The 24,085-nt window shown below is 48.6% G+C and overlaps 3 protein-coding genes and 1 long non-coding RNA gene across 15 annotated transcripts in view; 2 read left to right on the top strand and 2 right to left on the bottom strand.

The window, feature by feature from the left end:
- Positions 1–1,032, bottom strand: part of LOC108892697 (cytochrome b5 domain-containing protein 1) — a 3,472-nt gene extending 2,440 nt beyond the window's left edge. For all 6 annotated transcript variants that reach the window (XM_051068035.1, XM_018690395.2, XM_051068036.1 and 3 more), the window contains exons 1-3: positions 406–1,032; positions 106–182; positions 1–11 (exon numbers count right to left, since the gene is read on the bottom strand). The exon at positions 1–11 is cut by the window's left edge and continues 208 nt beyond it. In XM_051068035.1, the coding sequence (XP_050923992.1) occupies positions 1–11; positions 106–182; positions 406–526 (209 nt within the window). In that variant the 5' untranslated portion in view covers positions 527–1,032. The remainder of the gene's footprint in view (positions 12–105; positions 183–405) is intronic.
- A 140-nt stretch (positions 1,033–1,172) lies between these two features.
- LOC108892696 (multifunctional procollagen lysine hydroxylase and glycosyltransferase LH3) lies at positions 1,173–10,130 on the top strand. The gene is made up of 18 exons (XM_018690392.2): positions 1,173–1,410; positions 2,901–2,992; positions 3,195–3,331; positions 4,098–4,261; positions 4,682–4,794; positions 4,912–4,975; positions 5,063–5,160; positions 5,569–5,670; positions 5,751–5,882; positions 5,990–6,111; positions 6,348–6,452; positions 6,597–6,722; positions 6,922–7,063; positions 7,260–7,373; positions 7,460–7,636; positions 7,722–7,868; positions 8,061–8,186; positions 9,129–10,130. Exons 1-18 carry the CDS (start codon positions 1,326–1,328, stop codon positions 9,282–9,284), a joined length of 2,202 nt encoding a protein of 733 aa, XP_018545908.1. The 5' UTR covers positions 1,173–1,325; the 3' UTR covers positions 9,285–10,130.
- Positions 10,131–10,350: 220 nt separating this feature from the next.
- Positions 10,351–23,812, top strand: LOC108892695 (uncharacterized). 6 transcript variants are annotated; one of them, XM_051068030.1, is made up of 13 exons: positions 10,351–10,617; positions 12,079–12,420; positions 12,503–12,604; positions 13,318–13,641; positions 13,962–14,285; positions 14,891–14,904; positions 19,445–19,754; positions 22,524–22,621; positions 22,762–22,837; positions 22,910–22,989; positions 23,088–23,257; positions 23,401–23,614; positions 23,646–23,812. In XM_051068030.1, the coding sequence occupies exons 1-12, from the start codon at positions 10,581–10,583 to the stop codon at positions 23,420–23,422; spliced, it is 1,899 nt and encodes a 632-aa protein (XP_050923987.1). In that variant the 5' UTR covers positions 10,351–10,580; the 3' UTR covers positions 23,423–23,614; positions 23,646–23,812. The 6 variants fall into 6 exon arrangements, with proteins under 6 accessions (XP_050923987.1, XP_050923991.1, XP_050923988.1 ...); XM_051068031.1 differs by lacking the exons at positions 22,524–22,621; positions 22,762–22,837; positions 22,910–22,989; ... (1 more) ...; positions 23,401–23,614; positions 23,646–23,812 and adding exons at positions 20,362–20,688; positions 20,992–21,529 and having other exon boundaries at positions 10,359–10,617; XM_051068034.1 differs by lacking the exons at positions 22,524–22,621; positions 22,762–22,837; positions 22,910–22,989; ... (1 more) ...; positions 23,401–23,614; positions 23,646–23,812 and adding an exon at positions 20,992–21,529.
- LOC127140090 (uncharacterized) lies at positions 13,945–19,794 on the bottom strand. Of its 2 annotated transcripts, none has more exons than XR_007810445.1 (3): positions 19,646–19,794; positions 14,956–15,102; positions 13,945–14,026 (listed from the first exon to the last, which is right to left on the bottom strand). It is a non-coding gene; the product is annotated as an uncharacterized LOC127140090 (long non-coding RNA). The 2 variants fall into 2 exon arrangements; XR_007810444.1 differs by having other exon boundaries at positions 13,961–14,108; positions 15,035–15,102.
- Positions 23,813–24,085: the final 273 nt, after the last annotated feature.

The following is a 24,085-nucleotide window of genomic DNA, read 5'->3' as shown; positions in this document are numbered from 1 at the left end:
TACTTCAGGACCTGAGGACAGAGGACGGACACATGCAGGTTAGGTTTGGTCTGGATCCTCTGGTGGTCTCTGAGGATCTGAGTGAGATCCGGTTTCAGCTCTCACGTCTTTGGTTTGAGGGTCGAACCAGCAGCTGATGTCCTGTCCTGCACTCTCCATGATGGGCAGGAGCAGAGCGTCACCTGCAGAGAAACACCAGCCTCATGAAGCACAGGTCTGTCCGGGTCACTGATGCATTCAGGTGTCAGTGATGCATTCAGGTGTCAGTGATAAGTACTCAGGTAAAGTACAGTAACATGTATCTGAGTAAATATACTGCTATAAATGTAGTGGGGTAGCTTACAGGTACCTTAGGTTAACCAGAGTAACTGTACTTCGTTACTCTCCACCAGGTGTGTTCCTCACCTTTGTACCGGCTCATCAGCGGGGTCAGGTCGCACACTTTGCCCAGAAACGACACCCACAGATCGGCGACGGTGTTGTGAGCGGCCACCTCGGCAGGAGTGAAGTACCTGGGTCTGTCCATCACCCGCAGACCGACAACTCACCGACAACACACCGCAAACTAACCGACAACACACCGACCACACAGCGCTAAAAACAGGGTAAATAACTCGGGTGTAACCGGGTCCCTCAGCCCGGTCCGTCGCTGCGGTGTTGTCACGTTACTATAGCAACAGGGGCGAAGAGGCGGGGCCGCCTGCGCAGAAAAAACGCAGTAGTAAAGTAAATGTTTCGACATCAACGAACAGTTTTTCTGTCTCTGCGTTAAAGACCCGCAGGTTCGTTTTACTGTAACTTTCATATGATTCAATGAGGAAATGATTCAATGAACATCACAAACGTTTCTGTTCTGAAATACGATCTGCTTTACACCAGGGTGACTCTCTCTCTCTCTCTCTCTCTCTCTCCATGCTCTCTTTCTCTCTCTCTCTCTCTCTCTGGAATTTATCACACGTGGCAAAGATTCACTTTCTCCTTTTTTCACGAACTTTCTGTCGAGAAAAAAAATCACAGCCTACTAATTTCCATCTGTCCTCCTCTGATTGGCTGTTAGGGAGGCGCTGCGACGCTCTGATTGCTCAGTGTTCCTGTCGATCAAGTGTGTAGCGCCTCTGATTGGCCTACGCTCCAAAAAATAGGCGGGCTAACGTTTTTCAGCTCGTGTTGACATCCCTGTCCTCGGGATGTCTCGGATGCGAAGTATCGCGAGATTTGAGCGCCGTTAGAAGTTCGCAGTGGACCTGATGGAGTGAGGACGACAGAGGAGGAAGAAGAGGAAGAAAGTGTCTGAACAGAGCTGTTAACGTCTTCTCGTCGCCGCCATGTCTTCCTGTCGTCTTCTCTGCCTGCTGGCTCTCGCCTTCCTCCAGAGCTCCGTGTCGGCCGAACAGCGGAGGCTCTCTCCAGGTAAGGCCGCTCCGGAGGGTCCCCTGCCCGGCCAGGCGGACCACCATGTCCCGATGGAGCTGCCCGGCTCTGGTTCTCACAGCTAACTGCAGCTAATTACACTTTTATTCACATGTAGGGCTGATTAACGGTGAATTAACGGTAAATTAACGGTGAATTAACGGTGAATTAACGGTAAATTAATGGTAAATTAACTGTGAATTAACGGTGAATTACGGTGAATTACGGTTCTAACTGCGAGTTTCTGAAGTTTTAACCGGTAGAAACAACACCGCACCTCCAACCCCCAGCTCCTGCAGCCCGCAGGCTGAAGAGCCCAAAACCAGGTTCATCTGGATTAATGAAGACCTGAAACTAACAGAGTCTCTGTGAATCACGGTTCATTTAAAGCTCAGTCCTGGTCCGTTGTGGTCTGAGGACTCGGTCCTCTGAGAACTTTCCAGACCTGAATCTCTGCCCACATCTCTGATCCTCACTCATGGATTCAGGGTTTCTGAGGATCTGAACGTCCTCAGACCAGACTCGGTGTTTTCTTTCCTGACCTGATGTTACCTCAGATAAATGGACTCCAGCGGTTCCTGTTCCTGAGGACAGCGTCTTATATCATCATCCTGACGGTTTTTACTGAGGCCAGCTGTGTGTTTGAACAGCTGTGTGTGTGTGTGTGTGTGTCTTTAAACAGTCTGTAGTGAAGTGAGAGATCAGGGTGAACAGACTGATGGTTTAAATGAGAGCAGGACACAGATCAGATCCTGGATCAGCTTCTGTTGGTTTGTGTTATAGCTGCAAACACAGATCAGATCCTGAACCTCTCTGGGTTTGGTTCTGTTGTTGTTTGATCCAGTAACCTGCAGGTGACCTGACGAAGAGCTTTTATTTTGGTAAACTGGAGAAACCCAGGGCATCCTTCAGACTGGGGGTGGTGATAAATCCCACGTCCCTCGAACACATCGCTCCTGTCATCCTCAGGGGATTTAAAGATTCTCTCACACAGACGAGACTCGAGCTTTAAACATGTTGGACTGAAGGAAACCTGCACAGAGCCAGGACAAGGAGGCTGTTGTCACGACACTCCCCCTCCTCCCCCTCCTCCCCCTCCTCCCCCCGTCCTGCTCCTCACCTCTGTAACCTTCCAGAGGTATTTCAGAGGAATTTCACTCTCTCCAAATTCCTCGAAAGCCTGAAGGCAGGAGGAGGAGGAGGGGGAGGAGGAGGAGGAGGAGGAGGAGGAGGAGGAGGAGGAGGAGGAGGGGGGAGGGAAGTGAGGAGGGCTGGTTCCTCTCCTCCTCTCCATCAGCTCTCTCCTGGCTCTGCTGGTTTTTACCTGGTGAACACCTGGGTCCGACCTGCTCACCTGTGACTCACTGACTCAGGCTGAGAGGTGGAGCTGTTTAGAACGAGCTCGTGAAACCGGTCAGGTGATCAGTGTCCGTCCATCCTGTCATTGATTTTCCATTGATTGGATAACTGATCACTGATCTCCTCACCAGAGAATCTCCTGGTGATCACCGCGGCAACGGAGGAGACGGACGGCTTCAAACGCTTCATGAGGACGACCCGAGAGTTCAACTACACCGTGAAGGTAACACACACACACACACACACACAGATGCTGTGTTCAAGTCCACGGTAAACTTGGAAACTTCTGAGTGGGAACGCTCAGAAAACAATATGGCTGCCATCAGTAACATCTTCACTTTACAGAAATGAGTCAGTGCAGCTGCTTGTTGATCAGGACAGTTATCACTGACTGTGTGTGTGTGTGTGTGTGTGTGTGTGTGCAGGTGCTGGGTCTGGGGGAGGAGTGGAAGGGGGGGGACGTGGCTCGGACGGTGGGTGGAGGTCAGAAGGTGAGATGGTTGAAGAAGGAGCTGCTCAAACACTCTGAGAAGAAGGACATGGTCATCATGTTCGTGGACAGGTAACGACCACCTGTGTGTGTGTGTGTGTGTGTGTGTGTGTGTCTGTCTGTCTGTCTGTCTGTGTGTGTGTGTGTGTGTGTGTGTCTGTCTGTCTGTCTGTGTGTGTGTGTGTGTGTGTTGTGTATCTCTGTATCATCGCTCCTCCTCCTGTCCGACCACACCTCTCTCTCTGTCTCTTCATCTCTTTCTCTCTGTTGTGTCTTTGTTGTGTTTTCCTTTGTTCAGTGTGAAATCTGACTCACCTGTCCCACTTACACACACACACACACACACACACACACACACACACCCACTCACACACACACACACCTGGACAGTGTTGGTAAGAGCAGCAGAGGAACTGTGACGTCTGTTCATATCAGCACAGACTGGTCTCAGTCAGGATTCAGTGGGAGTGAAAATATGAACTTGTTTCTGAGGCTGGGTCACATCAGACTCCCTGATGGTTCAGGTTCAGGTTCAGGGACTAAACTGAGTGGAGTTCTGTTCCGGACGTCAGGTCCTGTGGTTTAGGTGTGGACGTGAGACCCCCGTGTTTCCTGCTTCAGGTTCTAATGAACAGCTGTGGCTCCATCATGGCGGCTGCAGCGCCTCCAGTTTCCTGCTGCAGCCTGTCATTACCCTGAGGTCTGACTGAGCACAGAGCCTCACTTACTGTGAGTTACTGTGGTGTGGTCCAACAGACAGGACGGCTGGTAATGTGTCAGGGACTCACTGTGAACCTGCAGCTGTGAACCTGGTCTTCATCGTCTTCTGTCTCTGCAGTTACGATGTGATCTTTGCGTCGGGTCCTGAGGAGCTGCTGGCCAAGTTCTCCCGTCTGGGTCACAGAGTGGTTTTCTCAGCCGAGGGGTTCTGCTGGCCCGACCAGAGACTGGCCCCCAAATATCCCGTGGTGCACACTGGGAAACGCTACCTCAACTCAGGAGGTAAGAAACTAACAACGACCCTCTGACAACCCCCCGACCCTCTGACAACCCCCCCGACCCCCTGACAACCCCCCCGACCCCCTGACAACCCCCTGACCCTCTGACAACCCCCCAACCCTCTGACAACCCCCCCGACCCCCTGACAACCCCCCAACCCTCTGACAACCCCCCCGACCCCCTGACAACCCCCCAACCCTCTGACAACCCCCCCGACCCCCTGACAACCCCCTGACCCTCTGACAACCCCCCGACCCCCTGACAACCCCCCCGACCCCCTGACCCTCTGACAACCCCCCAACCCTCTGACAACCCCCCCGACCCCCTGACAACCCCCCAACCCTCTGACAACCCCCAACCCTCTGATAACCCCCCCGACCCCCTGCATCAGGCAGGAGCAGCACTGATTGTGTTTGTGTTCAGGGTTCATCGGCTTCGCTCCGGACCTCAGTGCCATGGTCCAGCAGTGGAAATACAAAGACAACGACGACGACCAGCTTTTCTACACCAAGATCTACCTGGACAAGACTCAGAGGGTAAACTGACCCCAGACCAGGACCCTGGGACACAGATGGTCCCTGTCCTGTTCAGTCTCATCCTGTGTGGCAGCGTTAGTGTTGCAGTCTCATGGTGTGTGTGTGTCGTCTCCTCAGACCAAGTTCAACATGACTCTGGACCATCGCTCCCGGATCTTCCAGAATCTCAACGGAGCCGTCGGTGAGACACCCCCACATCACTGTTGTGTGTTGCTGTGTTGCTGTGTGTTGCTGTGAGTTGCTTCATCTGAGTGTCTCTGTCCCTCAGATGAAGTGGTCCTGAAGTTTGAGAGGGCGAAGGTCAGAGCGAGGAACGTCGCCTACGACACGCTTCCTGTTGTCATCCATGGCAACGGACCGACCAAGGTAACGGACCAACCACAGCCTCCCACCGGCACCATGTGACAGTGGACGGTCAGCAGGACGCGGTGTTAGTGGAGCTGCTCTGTGGTCTGTTCTGACCCCACACAGAGAAACCTCTCCAGAATCCCTCTGTTCTGGTTCCTGATGAACACAGACGGAGCTGAGGTTGTTTCACAGCTTCAACCTTCAACCAGATCAGTGTGGTTTGGCTCAGTTTCTCACAGAGACTCTGCTCTCACACAGAGACAGAGACAGAGAGACAGAGACAGAGACAGAGAGACAGAGACAGAGAGAGAGACAACTACATCCACAGTCCAGAGGAAACACACTGTACATACTGCACTGATTCTACTGACTCTGTCTCTCTCTCTGTCTGTCCCTCTGTCTGTCTCTGTCTCTCTGTCTCTGCAGCTGCAGCTGAACTACCTGGGTAACTACGTCCCCACAGCGTGGACCTATGAGGACGGCTGTGGGATCTGTGATGACGACCTGCTCTTCTTCAGTGACGTCCCTGTGAGTGTTGTCAGCTGATGCTGCTGTCGTGCTGTCAGCTGTTCACTTTTCTCACCAGGACGTTGGACGTGTGTTTTCAGGACGAGGACATGCCTCTGGTTTACATCGCCGTGTTCATCGAACACGCCACGCCCTTCATGGAGGAGTTCCTGGACCGACTGACGACGCTCAACTACCCCACAGCGAGGATCCGCCTCTTCATCCACAACAACGTACCACACACACTCACACAGAGACACACACACAGAGACACACACCCCTCATGATTCCTCAGTCTGCTGGTTCTGTCCTGACGTGTTGGTTCTGGTTCCTGGTCCAGGTCGTGTACCATGAGCGTCACATCCAGAGGTTCTGGGAGCGGCACAGGTCTCTGTTCCCTGACGCCCTGCTGGTCGGACCAGAGGAGAACCTGCAGGAGGCCAAGGCCAGAACCATGGCAGTGTGAGTGTTCAGAGCCAGCTCAGAACCTGAACCAGGACAGACCTGGATTACTGCGATGGTCCAGCAGCTGCTGCTGTTTTAGAGTGTTTGTCCTACAGTCAGTGAAGGCAGCAGGTTCCAGGCCAAACATTCTGAGCAGTAAATGAGGCGGCGAATCATTCAGGTTATTTAAGGCTAAAGGTGTGTGTGTGTGTGTGTGTGTGTGTGTGTGTGTGTGTGTGTGTGTGTGTGTGCAGTGAGGCGTGTAAGAAGGATCCGGACTGTGATTACTACTTCAGCATCGACTCTGACGTGGCCCTGACGAACCCCGACACCCTGAGGATCCTGATCGAGGAGAACAAGTACGTGTCCTGCTGTACCACCTGGGTCTGAGCACAGTGTGTGTGTGTGTGTGTGTGTATGTGTGTGTGTGTGTGTGTGTGTGTGTCGTCAGAGCTGCACCGACTGTTCTCACACACTGACTTTTACCCCCCCCCCCCCCACAGGTCGGTCATTGCTCCCATGTTGTCCAAACACGGGAAGCTGTGGAGTAACTTCTGGGGAGCTCTGAGTCCTGAAGGATACTACTCCAGGTCTGAGGACTACATCGAGATCGTCCAGGGGAAGAGGATGTGAGCACACACACACACACACACTCTCACACTCTCACACTCTCACACACACACACACACTCACACTCACACAGAGCACAGTTAGATCCCAGGTGTTTGTGGTGGATCTGGTTTCAACATGGATTCAGTCTGTTCATGTGACATGGTGTGTGTGTGTGTGTGTGTGTGTGTGTGTGTGTGTGTGTGTGTGTGTGTGCAGTGGGCTGTGGAACGTGCCGTACATCACTCAGACCTACCTGATCAAAGGCAGCGTGCTGCGGTCCAAACTGGCCCAGGTGAGCCTGTACGTGGACGAGGACATGGACCCTGACATGGTGTTCTGCAGGAGCATCAGAGACCAGGTAACACACTGCACACCTGCTGCACACCTGCCCACACTGCTCACCTCACACTGACACAGATCCACATCCAGATCCAGATCCACAGATCCATAGACAGATGGAACGGAGCCTCACAGGTGACCTTTGAGGAACCAGCACAGATAAATCCCAGAATCCTTTGCTCAGAGTGTGTGTGTGTGTGTGTGTGTGTCCGCAGGGCGTCTTCATGTTCGTGTCCAACCGTGACGAGTTCGGTCGTCTGGTGGCGTCGACCAACTTCAACACGTCCCGGCTGCACCCGGACATGTGGCAGATCTTCGACAACCCTGTGGTGAGACGAGCAGGCGTGAGCGCTGCGACCTGAGCAGGTGAGAGCGGAGCTGGAGGCTGACGCTGAGGGTGTGTGTGTGTTTACAGGACTGGAGGGAGAAGTACATCCATGAGAACTACTCCAGGATCTTTGAGGATGAGAAGAACCTGGTGGAGCAGCCGTGTCCGGACGTTTACTGGTTCCCTGCTTTCTCTGACAAGATGTGCGATCAGCTGGTGGAGACCATGGAGGACTACGGCCAGTGGTCAGGAGGAACCAACAAGGTACGGTGTCGACCCGCGTGACCGGCTGTGATTCCAACACAGACGCCTGACGTGTGTGTGTGTGTGTGTGTATGTGTGTGTTCAGGACGAGCGTCTGGCCGGTGGCTACGAAAACGTCCCGACTGTGGACATCCACATGAACCAGATCGGCTTCGAGAAGGAGTGGCTCAAATTCCTCAAAGAGTACATCGTCCCTGTCACAGAGAAGCTCTACCCCGGATACTACCCCAAGGTACCTGAACCTAGCACCCAGATCCTTCAGTGCACACACACACACACACACACACACACACACACACACTTCACACTCGACTGGGAAACATTTTGTTCTCTGACAATTCTGATTCTTTAAGATGAGAAAACTGAGCTGTAGTGTGTGTGTGTGTGTGTGTGTGTGTGTGTGTGTGTGTGTGTGTGTGTGCAGGCCCAGGCCATCATGAACTTCGTGGTGCGTTACCGTCCTGACGAGCAGCCGTCTCTGCGGCCGCATCACGACTCCTCCACCTTCACCATCAACATCGCCCTGAACAGGAAGAACGTGGACTACGAGGTAAGACTCTGACTCTGACTCTGACTGACTCTGACTCTGACTCTGACTGACTCTGACTGACTCTGACTGACTCTGACTCTGACTCTGACTTTGACTCTGACTGACTCTGACTCTGACTGACTCTGACTCTGACTCTGACTCTGACTTTGACTCTGACTGACTCTCACTCCGACTCTGACTCTGACTTTGACTCTGACTGACTCTGACTCTGACTTTGACTCTGACTGACTCTGACTCTGACTGACTCTGACTCTGACTCTGACTCTGACTCTTGACTCTGACTGACTCTCACTCCGACTCTGACTCTGACTTTGACTCTGACTGACTCTGACTCTGACTTTGACTCTGACTGACTCTGACTCTGACTCTGACTCTGACTGACTCTGACTCTGACTCTGACTCTGACTGACTCTGACTGACTCTGACTCTGACTCCGACTCCGACTCCTGACTCTGACTGACTCTGACTGACTCTCACTCCGACTCTGACTCTGACTTTGACTCTGACTGACTCTGACTCTGACTCTGACTCTGACTGACTCTGACTCTGACTCCGACTCCGACTCTGACTCTGACTTTGACTCTGACTGACTCTGACTCTGACTCTGACTGACTCTGACTCTGACTCTGACTGACTCTGACTCCGACTCTGACTCTGACTGACTCTGACTCTGACTGACTCCGACTGACTCCGACTGACTCTGACTGACTCTGACTGACTCTGACTCTGACTGACTCTGACTCTGACTGACTCTGACTCCGACTCTGACTCTGACTGACTCTGACTCTGACTGACTCCGACTGACTCTGACTGACTCTGACTCCGACTCTGACTGACTCTGACTGACTCTGACTGACTCTGACTCCGACTCCTGACTCTGACTCTGACGCCGCGAGCAGGCGCTCCAGCAGCAGTGAGCTCACCTGTCTCTACCTGTGTCAGGGCGGAGGCTGCCGGTTCCTGCGCTACAACTGTAAGGTGGAGTCTCCCAGGAAGGGCTGGTCCTTCATGCACCCGGGCCGGCTGACCCACTACCACGAGGGCCTGCCCACCACCAGAGGGACCAGATACATCATGGTGTCCTTCGTCGACCCCTGAACCCCCCCCCCCGTCTCTGTGTGTGTGTGTGTGTGTGTGTGTGTGTGTGTGTGTGTGTGTGAACATCAGTCCACCTCATCATCACAGGTAAAAACAGACCGGATGGAGGAACAGACATGATGTCCTTGAATGCATCGTCTCAGAGTTAGTTTTGATCGGACGATCCGCCTCACCTGCGTTCACACCTTCACCTCACAGGTTCCCGGTGTAACAGGTGTGACTCTGACAGAGGATCCTGAACACATCGTTGTTGACCTTTCAGAGTAAAAGCCTCTTTATTCAGCCTTTACTTTCCTTCAGAAGTTCCTGAGATTTCAGAGTAAGAGTCTGTTGTAGAGGTGAAGTGAAGTGGTCGCCGCGCTGCCTTATTCTCTAACACTCCCTGAATCTATGCAGAACACACTCCATGACTGTGTGTGTGTGTGTGTGTGTGTGTGTGTGTGAGAGCTCTCCTCTCTCTCTTCCTGAGGCATCCAGCAGCGTTGCAGTGCATGATGGGAGTAGTGACGGGTCATGTGACGGCTCAGGTTGAGGGTTCCACAGGTGAAGCTCCACTGTAACATACTGAACTGATACAAACACTAAAGGCCTTTTATATCTCCACTGTGTCGTCTTTGAATTCCTTTGGTTGGTGTCTGTAGATTTTCTGTGTCCGTCATGTAGCGGAGTGTTTCCATGGTGGGGGGGGGGCGTCGTCTGGTTGTGAGTCTGTCTCAGGGACGAGGTCTCCACCTGACGCTGCCTGGACTCTCTCCTCACCAGGAATCAGCTGTCTCTGGCTTTGTACAAACTGCATTAAATTATTTGTTAATGACTGAGTGAATAAAGTTTGGAGATTTGAATAAAGCGGCTGTGTGTGTGTCTTATTGTGTGTGTGACGTCTGATGGCAGTGATGTGACTGAATGTTTGCACAGGGGAAGGTCTCCTGTTGTTCCACGCTGAGTCCTGAGGGGGGCGCTGCAGCTTCACTTCCTGTCTGCTGTCAGTCCAGTTGATTGACAGCTCTGTCACAGGGACGAACAGAGGAGAGAAACTAAATGTGAAGTGTTGACAAGCTGAAAGCTGACTGCAGGTTAACACTGAATAAAACATCATTCATGTCTGATCTGATCTGATGTTAATCTCACGGTTCAGATTCAGTCAGAGTCTGAAACTGGACCAACAGGTCTGAGGAAGGAGGAAACTGAAGCTCCTCCTCTTTCCTCTGAACTGAAGTCCTGAAGGAGGTTTTGAAGCCTTAGTCAGTTCAGGAAGAAGCTGATTGAAGGGGACTTTGTTGGAGTTTTTCCAGGAAGATGAAGATGTTGGTGGTGTTTGTGATCCTCCTGCACGGTAAGAAAACCTTGGTCCCTCTGATCTGACTGATCCAACACTGCAGCAGCTCTTTAGTCTTTCTGCTTTAACCTTCATTTCATCCTCTGGAACTGATCCATGACGATGTTTTCTAGAAATAAACGGTTGTTTCTGAAGCTCACAGGGACAGATACGCTAGTTATTCATCAAATATCTGTCTCACTGTGGAAAACCTGCACAGCTGTTCAGTGTTTTTCATTTAAAAAGTTGGAGTGTTTCCCTCGATATGTCAGTTTGTTCTGTAAACCTGTTCACACTGTTTACTGAGCCAAAGATATTGTATGTTGTTCTGAACATAGAGATTTAAATCTGAGACATTAAAATTAAATCTGAATAATATCTAAAAGCATGGAAACGTTACCCATGATAAACCTGCTGCAGCCACACTCTCAGAGAGAAAACTGTATTTATTTCTGTTTTATTGAGAATCACAGAGGATAAACAACAGGAGCCACCGTGTTACCAGGAGAGAGAAAAGGATAAAAACATGACCTGATCCAAACTGTTTTCACAGCTTCACATGTAAAAACCACAGGAGATAACTGATCTGAGGTCTCTGGAATAAAACCACACCACGTCATGATGTCAGAGAAGCCTTCAGCCAATCAGGACAAAGTTCTGTCGTCGCAGAGCAACTGCTGAAAACTTATCACTAAACTGCAGGCGTATGGTTTTAATGTCACGTGACACAAGTCAATGCTGTAAAGTAGGTAAACAGAGTGAGATTATAGAACAGTGTCAGGTGGGAGTAAAATAACATGAGAACCAGGCGTCTGATGTGCCATAGTGTTTATTATACAGTGAATAAAGTTAATTATACTTCACTGTTATAAAGCTATAAGGTTAATTCAGTTAGTTCTGTGGCTGTATCCATGTGAACAGTGGCTCTGACACCAGACTAAAACCTGATCGAGTTAAACCACAAATTATTTCCACGTCCTTTAAAACAGGGCCACGTAATATTTTCTTTTTTCTTAAAAGTCGCGAAATAAAGCAAACACTACTGCAAATGATCATTTCAATCAAGAGAAAGTTCATAATGTACAGGAGGAATATTCCTTTCTGGTGGAGGGCCTGTCAGGAGCCCCTGTCTGTGACTCTGGACAGGAACCGCTTTGATCCAGATCATGTTTAAGGATGTACAGACAGGAAGACATGAACACTCACACTGTCCAAGAGACCGGGCAGAACTCACAGACAGAAGAAGCTGGAAGCTAAAATACAAAGACGTGTAGAATCAGAAAACCAGTGAAAAGTGAACAGTGAGAGGAAGAAGAGTCAGTGGTGTTAAACTGTGCTGATGTGGATTCAGAGCAGCCTGATCAGCTGCAGCGTCCAAACAGGACCAGACTGAATTCTGGGTCAGCTGAGGATGGAGGAGTAATGAGACATGAAGTGAGGCTGCTGAGATGGACCCTCTCTGTCTGTGTGTCCTCACAGTGTCCCAGCATGCCTCAGCTGTGGAGGTGGTGGAGGGGGACCACTTTGTCCTGCTGCCCTGTGAGTTTCCCACCTTTGAACTGATGGAGCCCACAGTGGTGTGGAGCCGCTCCGACCTCAGACCTTCAACCGTCCACCAGCGTCAGCTGGAAGGTGATGAACTGACAGAGCAGAACCAGCGTTACAGCGGCCGAACGTCCATGAAGACTGACGCTCTGGACACTGGAGACCTCAGCCTCAACCTGACAAACCTCCAGCTCTCTGACAGCGCCACCTACACCTGCTCCGTCAGAGAGTTTGGACGACAGTGGGGACGGTCAGAGGTACAGCTGCAGGTCAAAGGTCAGCAACAAACCACACCTACACCTCCTGTAGATACAGGTCAGAGGTCAGAGGTCATGTTGTTCTTTATGTTTTTCCACAGAACGATTTCCATCCTGGGCCATAGTCCTCCTGGGTCTCCTGGTTGTTGCTCTTATTGTTGCTGTGGGTCTTCTGGTACATTTCCGACACTATTTCATGTCAGGTATGTCTCTACTCCTACATTACCCATGATGCTGATGGTGAAGATGTTTCCTCTTGTGGCTCGTTGACTGTGGAGGCAGACTCTTGTTCCAGAAGCTAAAAGAGTTGAGAGTTAAAAACAGCTGATACAGAGAGCTGAAGAGAAACTTGAGGTTTTGTTCCAGACGTCAGAAAAGCTCATTCAGACTCATTGATGAGGAAGAATCAGCTCTACAACATGACTTTACTCAGCAGTTTGTCGTGTGTTTCACTGCATTTATCTGGACTCAGATGGAACATTGTGAACCATGTTCTTCTTCTGTGGTGGTAAACAGCAGCCAACATGACACCATGTGCTGACACTAAATGTTGCAGCCTGACAGTCATGTGCAGCAGCTTCAGTAAAGCTTCCTCTTGACTTGTGCTCAGTCGTCTGGTCGACTTCTGCTGAGAAACATTAGAACAAACTTCAGATTGTTGAGAACAGAAACATTAGATCTTCATTGATTCTGTGCTGATGTGTGTGAGACATGGCTGAGTAAAGAACAGACGTCAGGTGAGCTCAGGTCACCTGGTTGTTCCAGGTCCTCAAACAAACTGTTGGAGCTTCTTGTGTCTGAATACTGAGTGTTCTCCACCAACATGAGACACAGAAGGATGAGACAGTGAGGTCCTGTTAGCATCAGTGCTGCTGCTGCTGTCTGTACAGCTGATGATGTGCTTTGTTGTCCTCAGTCTACAAGGTGGACGTGGATTCAGGGGTGGAGTCTGTCCAGCTGCCCTGCAGAACCATAGTTCACCTGTTTAAAGACGTCAGAGTGGAGTGGACGAACAGTTACAGTAAAGTCCATGTGTATGAGAACGGCTCTGACCGACCTCAAGAACAGGACCCATATTACAGAGGCCGAACAGAGATGAAGAAAGACCTGCTGAGAACTGGAGACCTCAGTCTGACCCTGAAAAAACCCACAGATGGAGACACAGACACCTACACCTGCACCGTCTACAGCAGGGAGGGAAACATCCTGATGAAGAAACAAGTGGAGCTAAAGGTCAAAGGTCAGAGCTGTTGAGTGAGGTTGAACACATGTTTGAAACAGCAGTTTTAGATCCATACATGTAAATGTCACAAAGAAAAGAAACATACAGATTTTAGTGTGAAGCAGCACATAGAAAAAATTCACATCATCAACACTCTGATCATCTCCAACAGCTTGAAGACCTGGTTTTAGTTTCTAGATTTCTGTCCCCTGTTACCTTCTGCTCTGATCTGGTTCTGTCCTTCAGCTTTCTCTACAACTTTGTCCTCCTTCAATAAAGTGAGGACAAACTGCTGCTGCTGTCTGTACAGCTGATGATGTGCTTTGTTGTCCTCTCAGACTGTCACGTGGAGGTGGATTCAGGGGTGGAGTCTGTCCAGCTGCCCTTCAAAACCACAGGTGACCTGCCTCAAGACGTCAGAGTGGAGTGGAGGACCAGTTACACTAACAGGAAGGTCCATGTGTATCAGAACGGCTCTGACCGACCTGAGGAACAGGAAGATGATTACAGAGACCGAACAGAGATGAATGAAGACCTGCTGAGAACTGGAGACCTCAGTCTGACCCTGAAACACCCCACAGACAGAGACATAGGAAGATACAGCTGTGAAGTCTACAACAAGGAGATCAGGAGAAGGAAAACAGTGGTGATTAAAATCCAAGGTCAGAATTATCTGTTTGTCTCTGGTTGTCTCTGAGGCCTGTACCATGAAGGGAATTTAACCTCCTCTGGTTTAACTCTGGGTGATCAAGGGAAGTCAAGGTTGACAAACCCTGGTTCCCTAAACTGGTGTTAAACAGTACAACAGTGGTTAAGTTGTCAGCAGTGCAGACAGAGAGTTGTGGCATTTTGACTCGTTCTCAGATGAAGAACTCAAGTTAATTCAGTTATGAGTTGAGTTATTTAAAGAGACTCTAACAGCAAAATATGACAAAACCATGGAGACTGGAGTGTTCACAGCAAACAGAAAAAAGATGGAACTTATAAAAACCGGAGGAGGGTCACCTCCTGATACATTTTTACAGACAGAGCCATTGGCCATAGCAAATTACAAAAGAACACCAACGTAACCTTTCATAGTACAGGTTAATCCAGAAGTTACACCAACACCTGGATTTAGATTCTAGATTTCTGTCCCCTGTTACCTTCTGCTCTGATCTGGTTCTGTCCTTCAGCTTTTTCTACAACTTTGTCCTCCTTCAATAAAGTGATGACAAACTGCTGCTGCTGTCTGTACAGTTGATGATGTGCTTTGTTGTCCTCTCAGTCCAACAGGTGGAGGTGGATTCAGGGGTGGAGTCTGTCCAGCTGCCCTTCAGAACCACAGGTGACCTGCCTCAAGACGTCAGAGTGGAGTGGATGGACAGAGACAACAGGAAGGTCCATTTTTATCAGAACGGCTCTGATCAACCTGAAGAGCAGGACCAGGTTTACAGAGACCGAACAGAGATGAAGAAAGACCTGCTGAGAACTGGAGACCTCAGTCTGACCCTGAAACACCCCAAAGCCACAGACACAGGAAGATACAGCTGTGAAGTTTATAGCAGTGAGAAAAAAATTCAGAGAGGGAAAACAGTGCAGCTCAAAGTGAAAGGTCAGAGTTGTTTGTTTGTCTCTGGTTGTTTGTCTCTGGTTGTTTGTCTCTAGTTGTTTGTCTCTAGTTGTTTGTCTCTGGTTGTTTGTCTCTAGTTGTTTGTCTCTAGTTGTTTGTCTCTAGTTGTTTGTCTTTGGTTGTTTGTTTGTCTCTGGTTGTTTGTCTCTAGTTGTTTGTCTCTAGTTGTTTGTCTCTAGTTGTTTGTCTCTGGTTGTTTGTCTCTGGTTGTTTGTCTCTAGTTGTTTGTCTCTAGTTGTTTGTCTCTGGTTGTTTGTCTCTGGTTGTTTGTCTCTAGTTGTTTGTCTCTGGTTGTTTGTCTCTAGTTGTTTGTCTCTGGTTGTTTGTCTCTGTCTCACTGTCTTCTGTCTCCTCTACAGAGAGAACTCAGGTCAAAGATGAAACAGTCGACATCAGGAACAGAAGCAGCTCCACTGATCCAACTCCTCTGATGGCTGATCAATCAGTTTGATCGGTCTGTTGATCAGTCTTTGATTATTGATCTGATCTGATTGTGGATCAGACTGGGTCTTGCAGGTTCAGGACCAGCATCTGTCCAGAAGCTGACTCTCTTAGTAAGTCAGACATGAAATCCACCTTGGCCTTCCTCTACTAAACAGACATTTTCCCAACAGAAACCTGAGCAGTCATTGTTCAGAGCAGCTCTCTCTGTTCTAGTACTGGATTATTATCACTGATGGATCAACATGTCAGGTGGACTCAGTCAGTGGAAGTGTTGCAGCTCATTTGAACTGATTTCTCAGCTTGGTTTCTGACATCAGATGTAGTTTGAGGACACACTGAGCATGGCTGGAAACGTTGGATCTCCTCTAGAGTTTCAAACTGTCTGTGATTAAAGAGGTTCAGATCAGCAGGATGAAGAGAAAAGTTCCAGATGAAACTGATTGTCAGGAAACATGGAAGCTTCAGTCATCAGGAGCTTTAGTATCTATGTGCTGTGTTTTCTCAGAAATAAAGATTCTCTCAGCTCAAACACCTTTAGCTGCAAAATGTCATGAAGATGTTGTTTCCTGTGAACAAATAAAGGTTGAGATTCAAACTGTGAGCAGTCAGAGCTTCACTGAGGAAATCTTAAAGTGAGTGGGGTTCAGATTTCAGAGTCCAGACTGAACTGTACAAAGAGTTTTCTCTGATTGGAGGCTCCATACAACTGAGTAACAACATGTCAGCAGAATGAACTACACATCCTGTCACCTCTGAACCAGGTCTCCAGTCCTGTTGTTGCATGCTGAATCCTGTGGGAGGCGCTGCAGCTTCTCTTCCTGTCTGCTGCTAAAGATACTGTATGTTGTTCTGAACATTTTCAGGCCAAACACAAGTTTAGTCCTCTGACAGACATTAAAATTAAATCTGAATAATATATAAAAGCATGGAAACGTTACACATGATAAACCTGCTGCAGCCACACTCTCAGAGAGAAAACAGTTTGTATTTATTTCTGTTTTATTGAGAATCACAGAGGATAAACAACAGGAGCCACCTTGTTACCAGGAGAGAGAAAAGGATAAAAACATGACCTGATCCAAACTGTTTTCACAGCTTCACATGTAAAAACCACAGGAGATAACTGATCTGAGGTCTCTGGAATAAAAACACACCACGTCATGATGTCAGAGAGGCCTTCAGCCAATCAGGACAAAGTTCTGTCGTCACAGAGCAACTGCTGAAAGCTTATCACTAAACTGCAGGCGCATGGTTTTAATGTCACGTGACACAAGTCAATGCTGTACTTTCTCCTCGTGTATACTGGTTTGAACAGTTCTGCTGCCCTGGGTCAAACTGCAGGACTACTTTTATGTCCCAGTGATGTTTTATATCCCAAACTATTGTTTATGAAAAGCTGTGAAACCTGAGCTCTGATGCTGCAGTGAATAAAAAGCTTCCCTGCAGCTGGAAGAGAAACTAAAGTTTCCTCTGAGCGTCAGTAGATTATCAGGAGGAGGACAGTGAGCAGTGGCTGTGAACTGAAGTCCTGAAGGAGGTTTTGAAGCCTTAGTCAGTTCAGTAAGAAGCTGATTGAAGGGGACTTTGTTGGAGTTTTTCCAGGAAGATGAAGATGTTGGTGGTGTTTGTGATCCTCCTGCACGGTAAGAAAACCTTGGTCCCTCTGATCTGACTGATCCAACACTGCAGCAGCTCTTTAGTCTTTCTGCTTTAACCTTCATTTCATCCTCTGGAACTGATCCATGACGATGTTTTCTACCAACAAACACAGACTGTACAGTCAGTTCTGTTCAGCTGAGGATGGAGGAGTAATGAGACATGAAGTGAGGCTGCTGAGATGGACCCTCTCTGTCTGTGTGTCCTCACAGTGTCCCAGCATGCCTCAGCTGTGGAGGTGGTGGAGGGGGACCACTTTGTCCTGCTGCCCTGTGAGTTTCCCACCTTTGACCTGGACGAGCCCACAGTGGTGTGGAGCCGCTCCGACCTCAGACCTTCAACCGTCCACCAGCGTCAGCTGGAAGGTGATGAACTGACAGAGCAGAACCAGCGTTACAGCGGCCGAACGTCCATGAAGACTGACGCTCTGGACACTGGAGACCTCAGCCTCAACCTGACAAACCTCCAGCTCTCTGACAGCGCCACCTACACCTGCTCCATCAGAGAGTTTGGACGACAACTGGGACAGTCAGAGGTACAGCTGCAGGTCAAAGGTCAGCAACAAACCACACCTACACCTCCTGTAGATACAGGTCAGAGGTCAGAGGTCATGTTGTTCTTTATGTTTTTCCACAGAACGATTTCCATCCTGGGCCATAGTTCTCCTGGGTCTCCTGGTTGTTGCTCTTATTGTTGCTGTGGGTCTTCTGGTACATTTCCGACACTATTTCATGTCAGGTATGTCTCTACTCCTACATTACCCATGATGCTGATGGTGAAGATGTTTCCTCCTGTGGCTCGTTGACTGTGGAGGCAGACTCTTGTTCCAGAAGCTAAAAGAGTTGAGAGTTAAAAACAGCTGATACAGAGAGCTGAAGAGAAACTTGAGGTTTTGTTCCAGACGTCAGAAAAGCTCATTCAGACTCATTGATGAGGAAGAATCAGCTCTACAACATGACTTTACTCAGCAGTTTGTCGTGTGTTTCACTGCATTTATCTGGACTCAGATGGAACATTGTGAACCATGTTCTTCTTCTGTGGTGGTAAACAGCAGCCAACATGACACCATGTGCTGACACTAAATGTTGCAGCCTGACAGTCATGTGCAGCAGCTTCAGTAAAGCTTCCTCTTGACTTGTGCTCAGTCGTCTGGTCGACTTCTGCTGAGAAACATTAGAACAAACTTCAGATTGTTGAGAACAGAAACATTAGATCTTCATTGATTCTGTGCTGATGTGTGTGAGACATGGCTGAGTAAAGAACAGACGTCAGGTGAGCTCAGGTCACCTGGTTGTTCCAGGTCCTCAAACAAACTGTTGGAGCTTCTTGTGTCTGAATACTGAGTGTTCTCCACCAACATGAGACACAGAAGGATGAGACAGTGAGGTCCTGTTAGCATCAGTGCTGCTGCTGCTGTCTGTACAGCTGATGATGTGCTTTGTTGTCCTCAGTCTACAAGGTGGACGTGGATTCAGGGGTGGAGTCTGTCCAGCTGCCCTGCAGAACCATAGTTCACCTGTTTAAAGACGTCAGAGTGGAGTGGACAGACAGTTACAGTAAAGTCCATGTGTATGAGAACGGCTCTGACCGACCTCAAGAACAGGACCCATATTACAGAGGCCGAACAGAGATGAAGAAAGACCTGCTGAGAACTGGAGACCTCAGTCTGACCCTGAAAAAACCCACAGATGGAGACACAGACACCTACACCTGCACCGTCTACAGCAGGGAGGGAAACATCCTGATGAAGAAACAAGTGGAGCTAAAGGTCAAAGGTCAGAGCTGTTGAGTGAGGTTGAACACATGTTTGAAACAGCAGTTTTAGATCCATACATGTAAATGTCACAAAGAAAAGAAACATACAGATTTTAGTGTGAAGCAGCACATAGAAAAAATTCACATCATCAACACTCTGATCATCTCCAACAGCTTGAAGACCTGGTTTTAGTTTCTAGATTTCTGTCCCCTGTTACCTTCTGCTCTGATCTGGTTCTGTCCTTCAGCTTTCTCTACAACTTTGTCCTCCTTCAATAAAGTGAGGAAAAACTGCTGCTGCTGTCTGTACAGCTGATGATGTGCTTTGTTGTCCTCTCAGACTGTCACGTGGAGGTGGATTCAGGGGTGGAGTCTGTCCAGCTGCCCTTCAAAACCACAGGTGACCTGCCTCAAGACGTCAGAGTAGAGTGGAGGACCAGATACACTAACAGGAAGGTCCATGTGTATCAGAACGGCTCTGACCGACCTGAGGAACAGGAAGATGATTACAGAGACCGAACAGAGATGAATGAAGACCTGCTGAGAACTGGAGACCTCAGTCTGACCCTGAAACACCCCACAGACAGAGACATAGGAAGATACAGCTGTGAAGTCTACAACAAGGAGATCAGGAGAAGGAAAACAGTGGTGATTAAAATCCAAGGTCAGAATTATCTGTTTGTCTCTGGTTGTCTCTGAGGCCTGTACCATGAAGGGAATTTAACCTCCTCTGGTTTAACTCTGGGTGATCAAGGGAAGTCAAGGTTGACAAACCCTGGTTCCCTAAACTGGTGTTAAACAGTACAACAGTGGTTAAGTTGTCAGCAGTGCAGACAGAGAGTTGTGGCATTTTGACTCGTTCTCAGATGAAGAACTCAAGTTAATTCAGTTATGAGTTATGAGTTATTTAAAGAGACTCTAACAGCAAAATATGACAAAACCATGGAGACTGGAGTGTTCACAGCAAACAGAAAAAAGATGGAACTTATAAAAACCGGAGGAGGGTCACCTCCTGATACATTTTTACAGACAGAGCCATTGGCCATAGCAAATTACAAAAGAACACCAACGTAACCTTTCATAGTACAGGTTAATCCAGAAGTTACACCAACACCTGGATTTAGATTCTAGATTTCTGTCCCCTGTTACCTTCTGCTCTGATCTGGTTCTGTCCTTCAGCTTTTTCTACAACTTTGTCCTCCTTCAATAAAGTGATGACAAACTGCTGCTGCTGTCTGTACAGTTGATGATGTGCTTTGTTGTCCTCTCAGTCCAACAGGTGGAGGTGGATTCAGGGGTGGAGTCTGTCCAGCTGCCCTTCAGAACCACAGGTGACCTGCCTCAAGACGTCAGAGTGGAGTGGATGGACAGAGACAACAGGAAGGTCAATTTTTATCAGAACGGCTCTGATCAACCTGAAGAGCAGGACCAGGTTTACAGAGACCGAACAGAGATGAAGAAAGACCTGCTGAGAACTGGAGACCTCAGTCTGACCCTGAAACACCCCAAAGCCACAGACACAGGAAGATACAGCTGTGAAGTTTATAGCAGTGAGAAAAAAATTCAGAGAGGGAAAACAGTGCAGCTCAAAGTGAAAGGTCAGAGTTGTTTGTTTGTCTCTGGTTGTTTGTCTCTAGTTGTTTGTCTCTAGTTGTTTGTCTCTGGTTGTTTGTCTCTAGTTGTTTGTCTCTAGTTGTTTGTCTCTGGTTGTTTGTCTCTGGTTGTTTGTCTCTAGTTGTTTGTCTCTGGTTGTTTGTCTCTGGTTGTTTGTCTCTAGTTGTTTGTCTTTGGTTGTTTGTCTCTAGTTGTTTGTCTCTGGTTGTTTGTCTCTAGTTGTTTGTCTCTGGTTGTTTGTCTCTGGTTGTTTGTCTCTGTCTCACTGTCTTCTGTCTCCTCTACAGAGAGAACTCAGGTCAAAGATGAAACAGTCGACATCAGGAACAGAAGCAGCTCCACTGATCCAACTCCTCTGATGGCTGATCAATCAGTTTGATCGGTCTTTGATCAGTCTTTGATTATTGATCTGATCTGATTGTGGATCAGACTGGGTCTTGGAGGTTCAGGACCAGCATGAGTCCAGGAGCTGACTGAGTACTGAGCTGCTGTCTTAGTGAATCAGACAGAACAGACACAGACTGTGGTCACACACTCAGTGAAAAAGGAAACTGTCTTAGTGTCCATGAAGGTGACGTCTGTGTTAGATCCTCTGAACTCTGACAGACTCTTTATGAAGTATTTTCCCAACAGAAACCTGAGCAGTCGTTGTGTGTGTGTGTGTGTGTGTGTGTGTGTGTGTGTGTGTGTGACTTCATATGGAAAATGAAGATTTTTATTTTTTATATCATCAAAGTCCAGGGTGTCTTTAGTGATTAATGATATTATTAGGAATTATTGTTGTATACATCTGGAGGTCAATAAATTCAGGCACTTTATAAATAATTTGAGCTCTTATGGTTTCTACTGGTTTTAACTGATGTTTCATCCTTTGATCCTGAAACTGGTGTTAAATTACTTTCTATGAACCCTGCAGAAATCCCACCCTGAGGTCCATGTAATAGTTTTATTTTACCACTAGATGGCGACAAAGAAGAATAAACGCGGTCATATAATATTGTCCCTTGTGGCTCACCGTATAAAGATGTTCACATTCCGACACTTTACATTTAATCGTGTGAAGTTTGTTTAACTCTCTAAGTTTCCTTATGATCCCTCTGAATGTTAAACTCCTTCAGTGAACCGCTGTTAAATTACTCCGCGCTTCGTCTGCTACGGTTTGTCCCTCTGCGGCTGCCGTATCAGAGCAGGACATCAACGGTCAAACATGGTGCTGGAGAAGAAAGGCTCCGGTGAGTTCGGTTTGATTTGAACTGAATTCTTGATGAAAACGGGACTTTGTCGAGTTGTGGCTCTCGTGTGTGTAAACAGTGAAAGTTTAGAAGGTGAAAAGTCTCGTTAACAGATTCTCTGTTTGGGTTTTGTCCTTTTTTCCTGAACGTTAGCGGCGGCTCCGGGTCTAACTGACGAAACGTCCATTTGAAACGGTTCTCCGGTTTTCTGAACCCCACGCGCTCTCTTTAATGTCTCTGTTATTGGTGAATAATTGTTGTAGATAAACGGTGAATTCGGCACAGAGCTGCTGTGGTGTAATGTCACACTGTTCTCTAAAATCCTGACTGAAGGAGTCAGATCAGGCTGCAGCCCGCGGCTCCTTTGCGGTTTGTTTCAGCGGGATGACCTGAAGGTTTCTTGATGTCTCACTGGAATAAGTTGTGTCTTGTGGCTTCAGCAGTCCGCCGAATTCACCTTTGGTTTCTATCAAGTCCTAAACTCTGTCAGAACATGTTTAATTCGGGTTCAGTCAACGAACAAAGTGCAGAGAAATGTTAAACTGTGAGATTTGACAACGGAGTTTGGTTTGAATTCTCTCTCTCAGCTCGGGTGGAGGCCGGTCAGCGCAGAGTGTTGGATGAAGCCACCAGACAGAGGAGACTGAGCAGACAGCTGGAGGCTCTGGAGAAAGACAACTTCCAGGTCCCAGACCCAGCAGCAGTTCTTTCCTGATCTCCTGCTGGACTCCCAGCTTTCAGCCAGCATCCATTTCATCAGACTCGTTCACTGGTTATTTACACCAGTGATGCTGACTTGTTGTTGTTTTTACTTTGTGTTTCCAGGACGACCCTCTGTCCTCCCTCCCTCCCCCAGGTCCTACAGCCCGCCTGCCTGCCTTCAGTGAGACAGAGGAACCAGGTGAGAGGTCGTCGTCTTTGTGTGAGCGTCTGGTCTCGTGCTCGTGTTGTAAATGTGTCTGTGTCTGTGCAGAGAAGAAGAAGAGGAAGACGAGGGGCGACCACTTCAAACAGCGTTTCAGGAAGAACTTCACCACCCTGCTGGAGGAGGAGGTGGGTCTCACACACACACACACACCTGTACTCTGTTCCTGCTCTGTGATTGGTCGATCTGCCGTCAGCTGACTCTCCCTCTCTGCTCTGATTGGAAGAACCTGTCGGAGAAGCCGGAGCCTAACTACCTGTCGGCGGCGGCCCCGCCCTCGTCGCTGCCTCCACGACACTTCTGCTGCGTGTGTGGTTTCCCCTCCCACTACACCTGCACCACCTGTGGGGGGCGCTACTGCTGCAGCAAGTGTCTGTGCACACACAGAGAGACCAGGTACACACACACACACACACACACACACGCTGATCCGGTCATACAGGTGAACGGGGGATTCTCCTGCTCAGTCTGTGCTGCGTTCAGGTGCAGTCTGTGCGTCTGTGTTCTCGGAGCTGATGCTGAGCTTTCTACCTCTGCAGGTGTTTGAAGTGGACGCTGTGACTGCGTCAGGGTGGAGGAGGAGGAGGAGGAGGAGGAGGCTGATGGAGGTTCACACCTGAGAGAGCAGACACACTCACATACACCTGTACAGGTAGACAGACAGGTGAGCAGACTCCACCCTCCTCCTCCTCCTCCTGTTGGACCTGGACAAAGACTGAGAGGAAGGAGTGGTGTGGACTCAGGTGGACGAAGGTAAACAGGACGTGATTGGCTTCTCTCTGAGTCAATCAGGACGTGAGCTGCAGCGACGAGTCGACTGACAGAAAACCAATAATCAATCGTTGTGATTGGCTCCAGTAAACAGCTCAGACACTTCCTGGTTCCTCCATGTTGTTGTTGTTGTTGTTGTAAATAATGATTCTTTCATTTGATATTAAAAACTAAACTGATGTTTGATTCTGTTTCTTTAATTCATTCAGTCATTTAGATGAACACATTAACTCCAAACACACACACACACACACACACACAGGTTACACATTCATCTGATCTGTTCCTGATCTATAATATTGATCATATCAGTGAATATTCAGGTCATCAGATCTGTGTGTGTGTGTGTGTGTGTGTGTGTGTGTGTGTGGGTTAAAAGTCCAGCTGACTCCTCTTTTTCTTCCTGGTCTCCATGGCAACCGTGTCATAAAAACATGTCAATAATTAATGTGG

This window comes from Lates calcarifer, unplaced genomic scaffold (assembly GCF_001640805.2).
Source record: "Lates calcarifer isolate ASB-BC8 unplaced genomic scaffold, TLL_Latcal_v3 _unitig_2338_quiver_800, whole genome shotgun sequence".
NCBI classification, from domain to species: domain Eukaryota; kingdom Metazoa; phylum Chordata; class Actinopteri; family Centropomidae; genus Lates; species Lates calcarifer.
The sequence above is the reverse complement of the archived record's forward strand: the minus strand, read 5'-3'. Positions and strand labels throughout refer to the sequence as shown.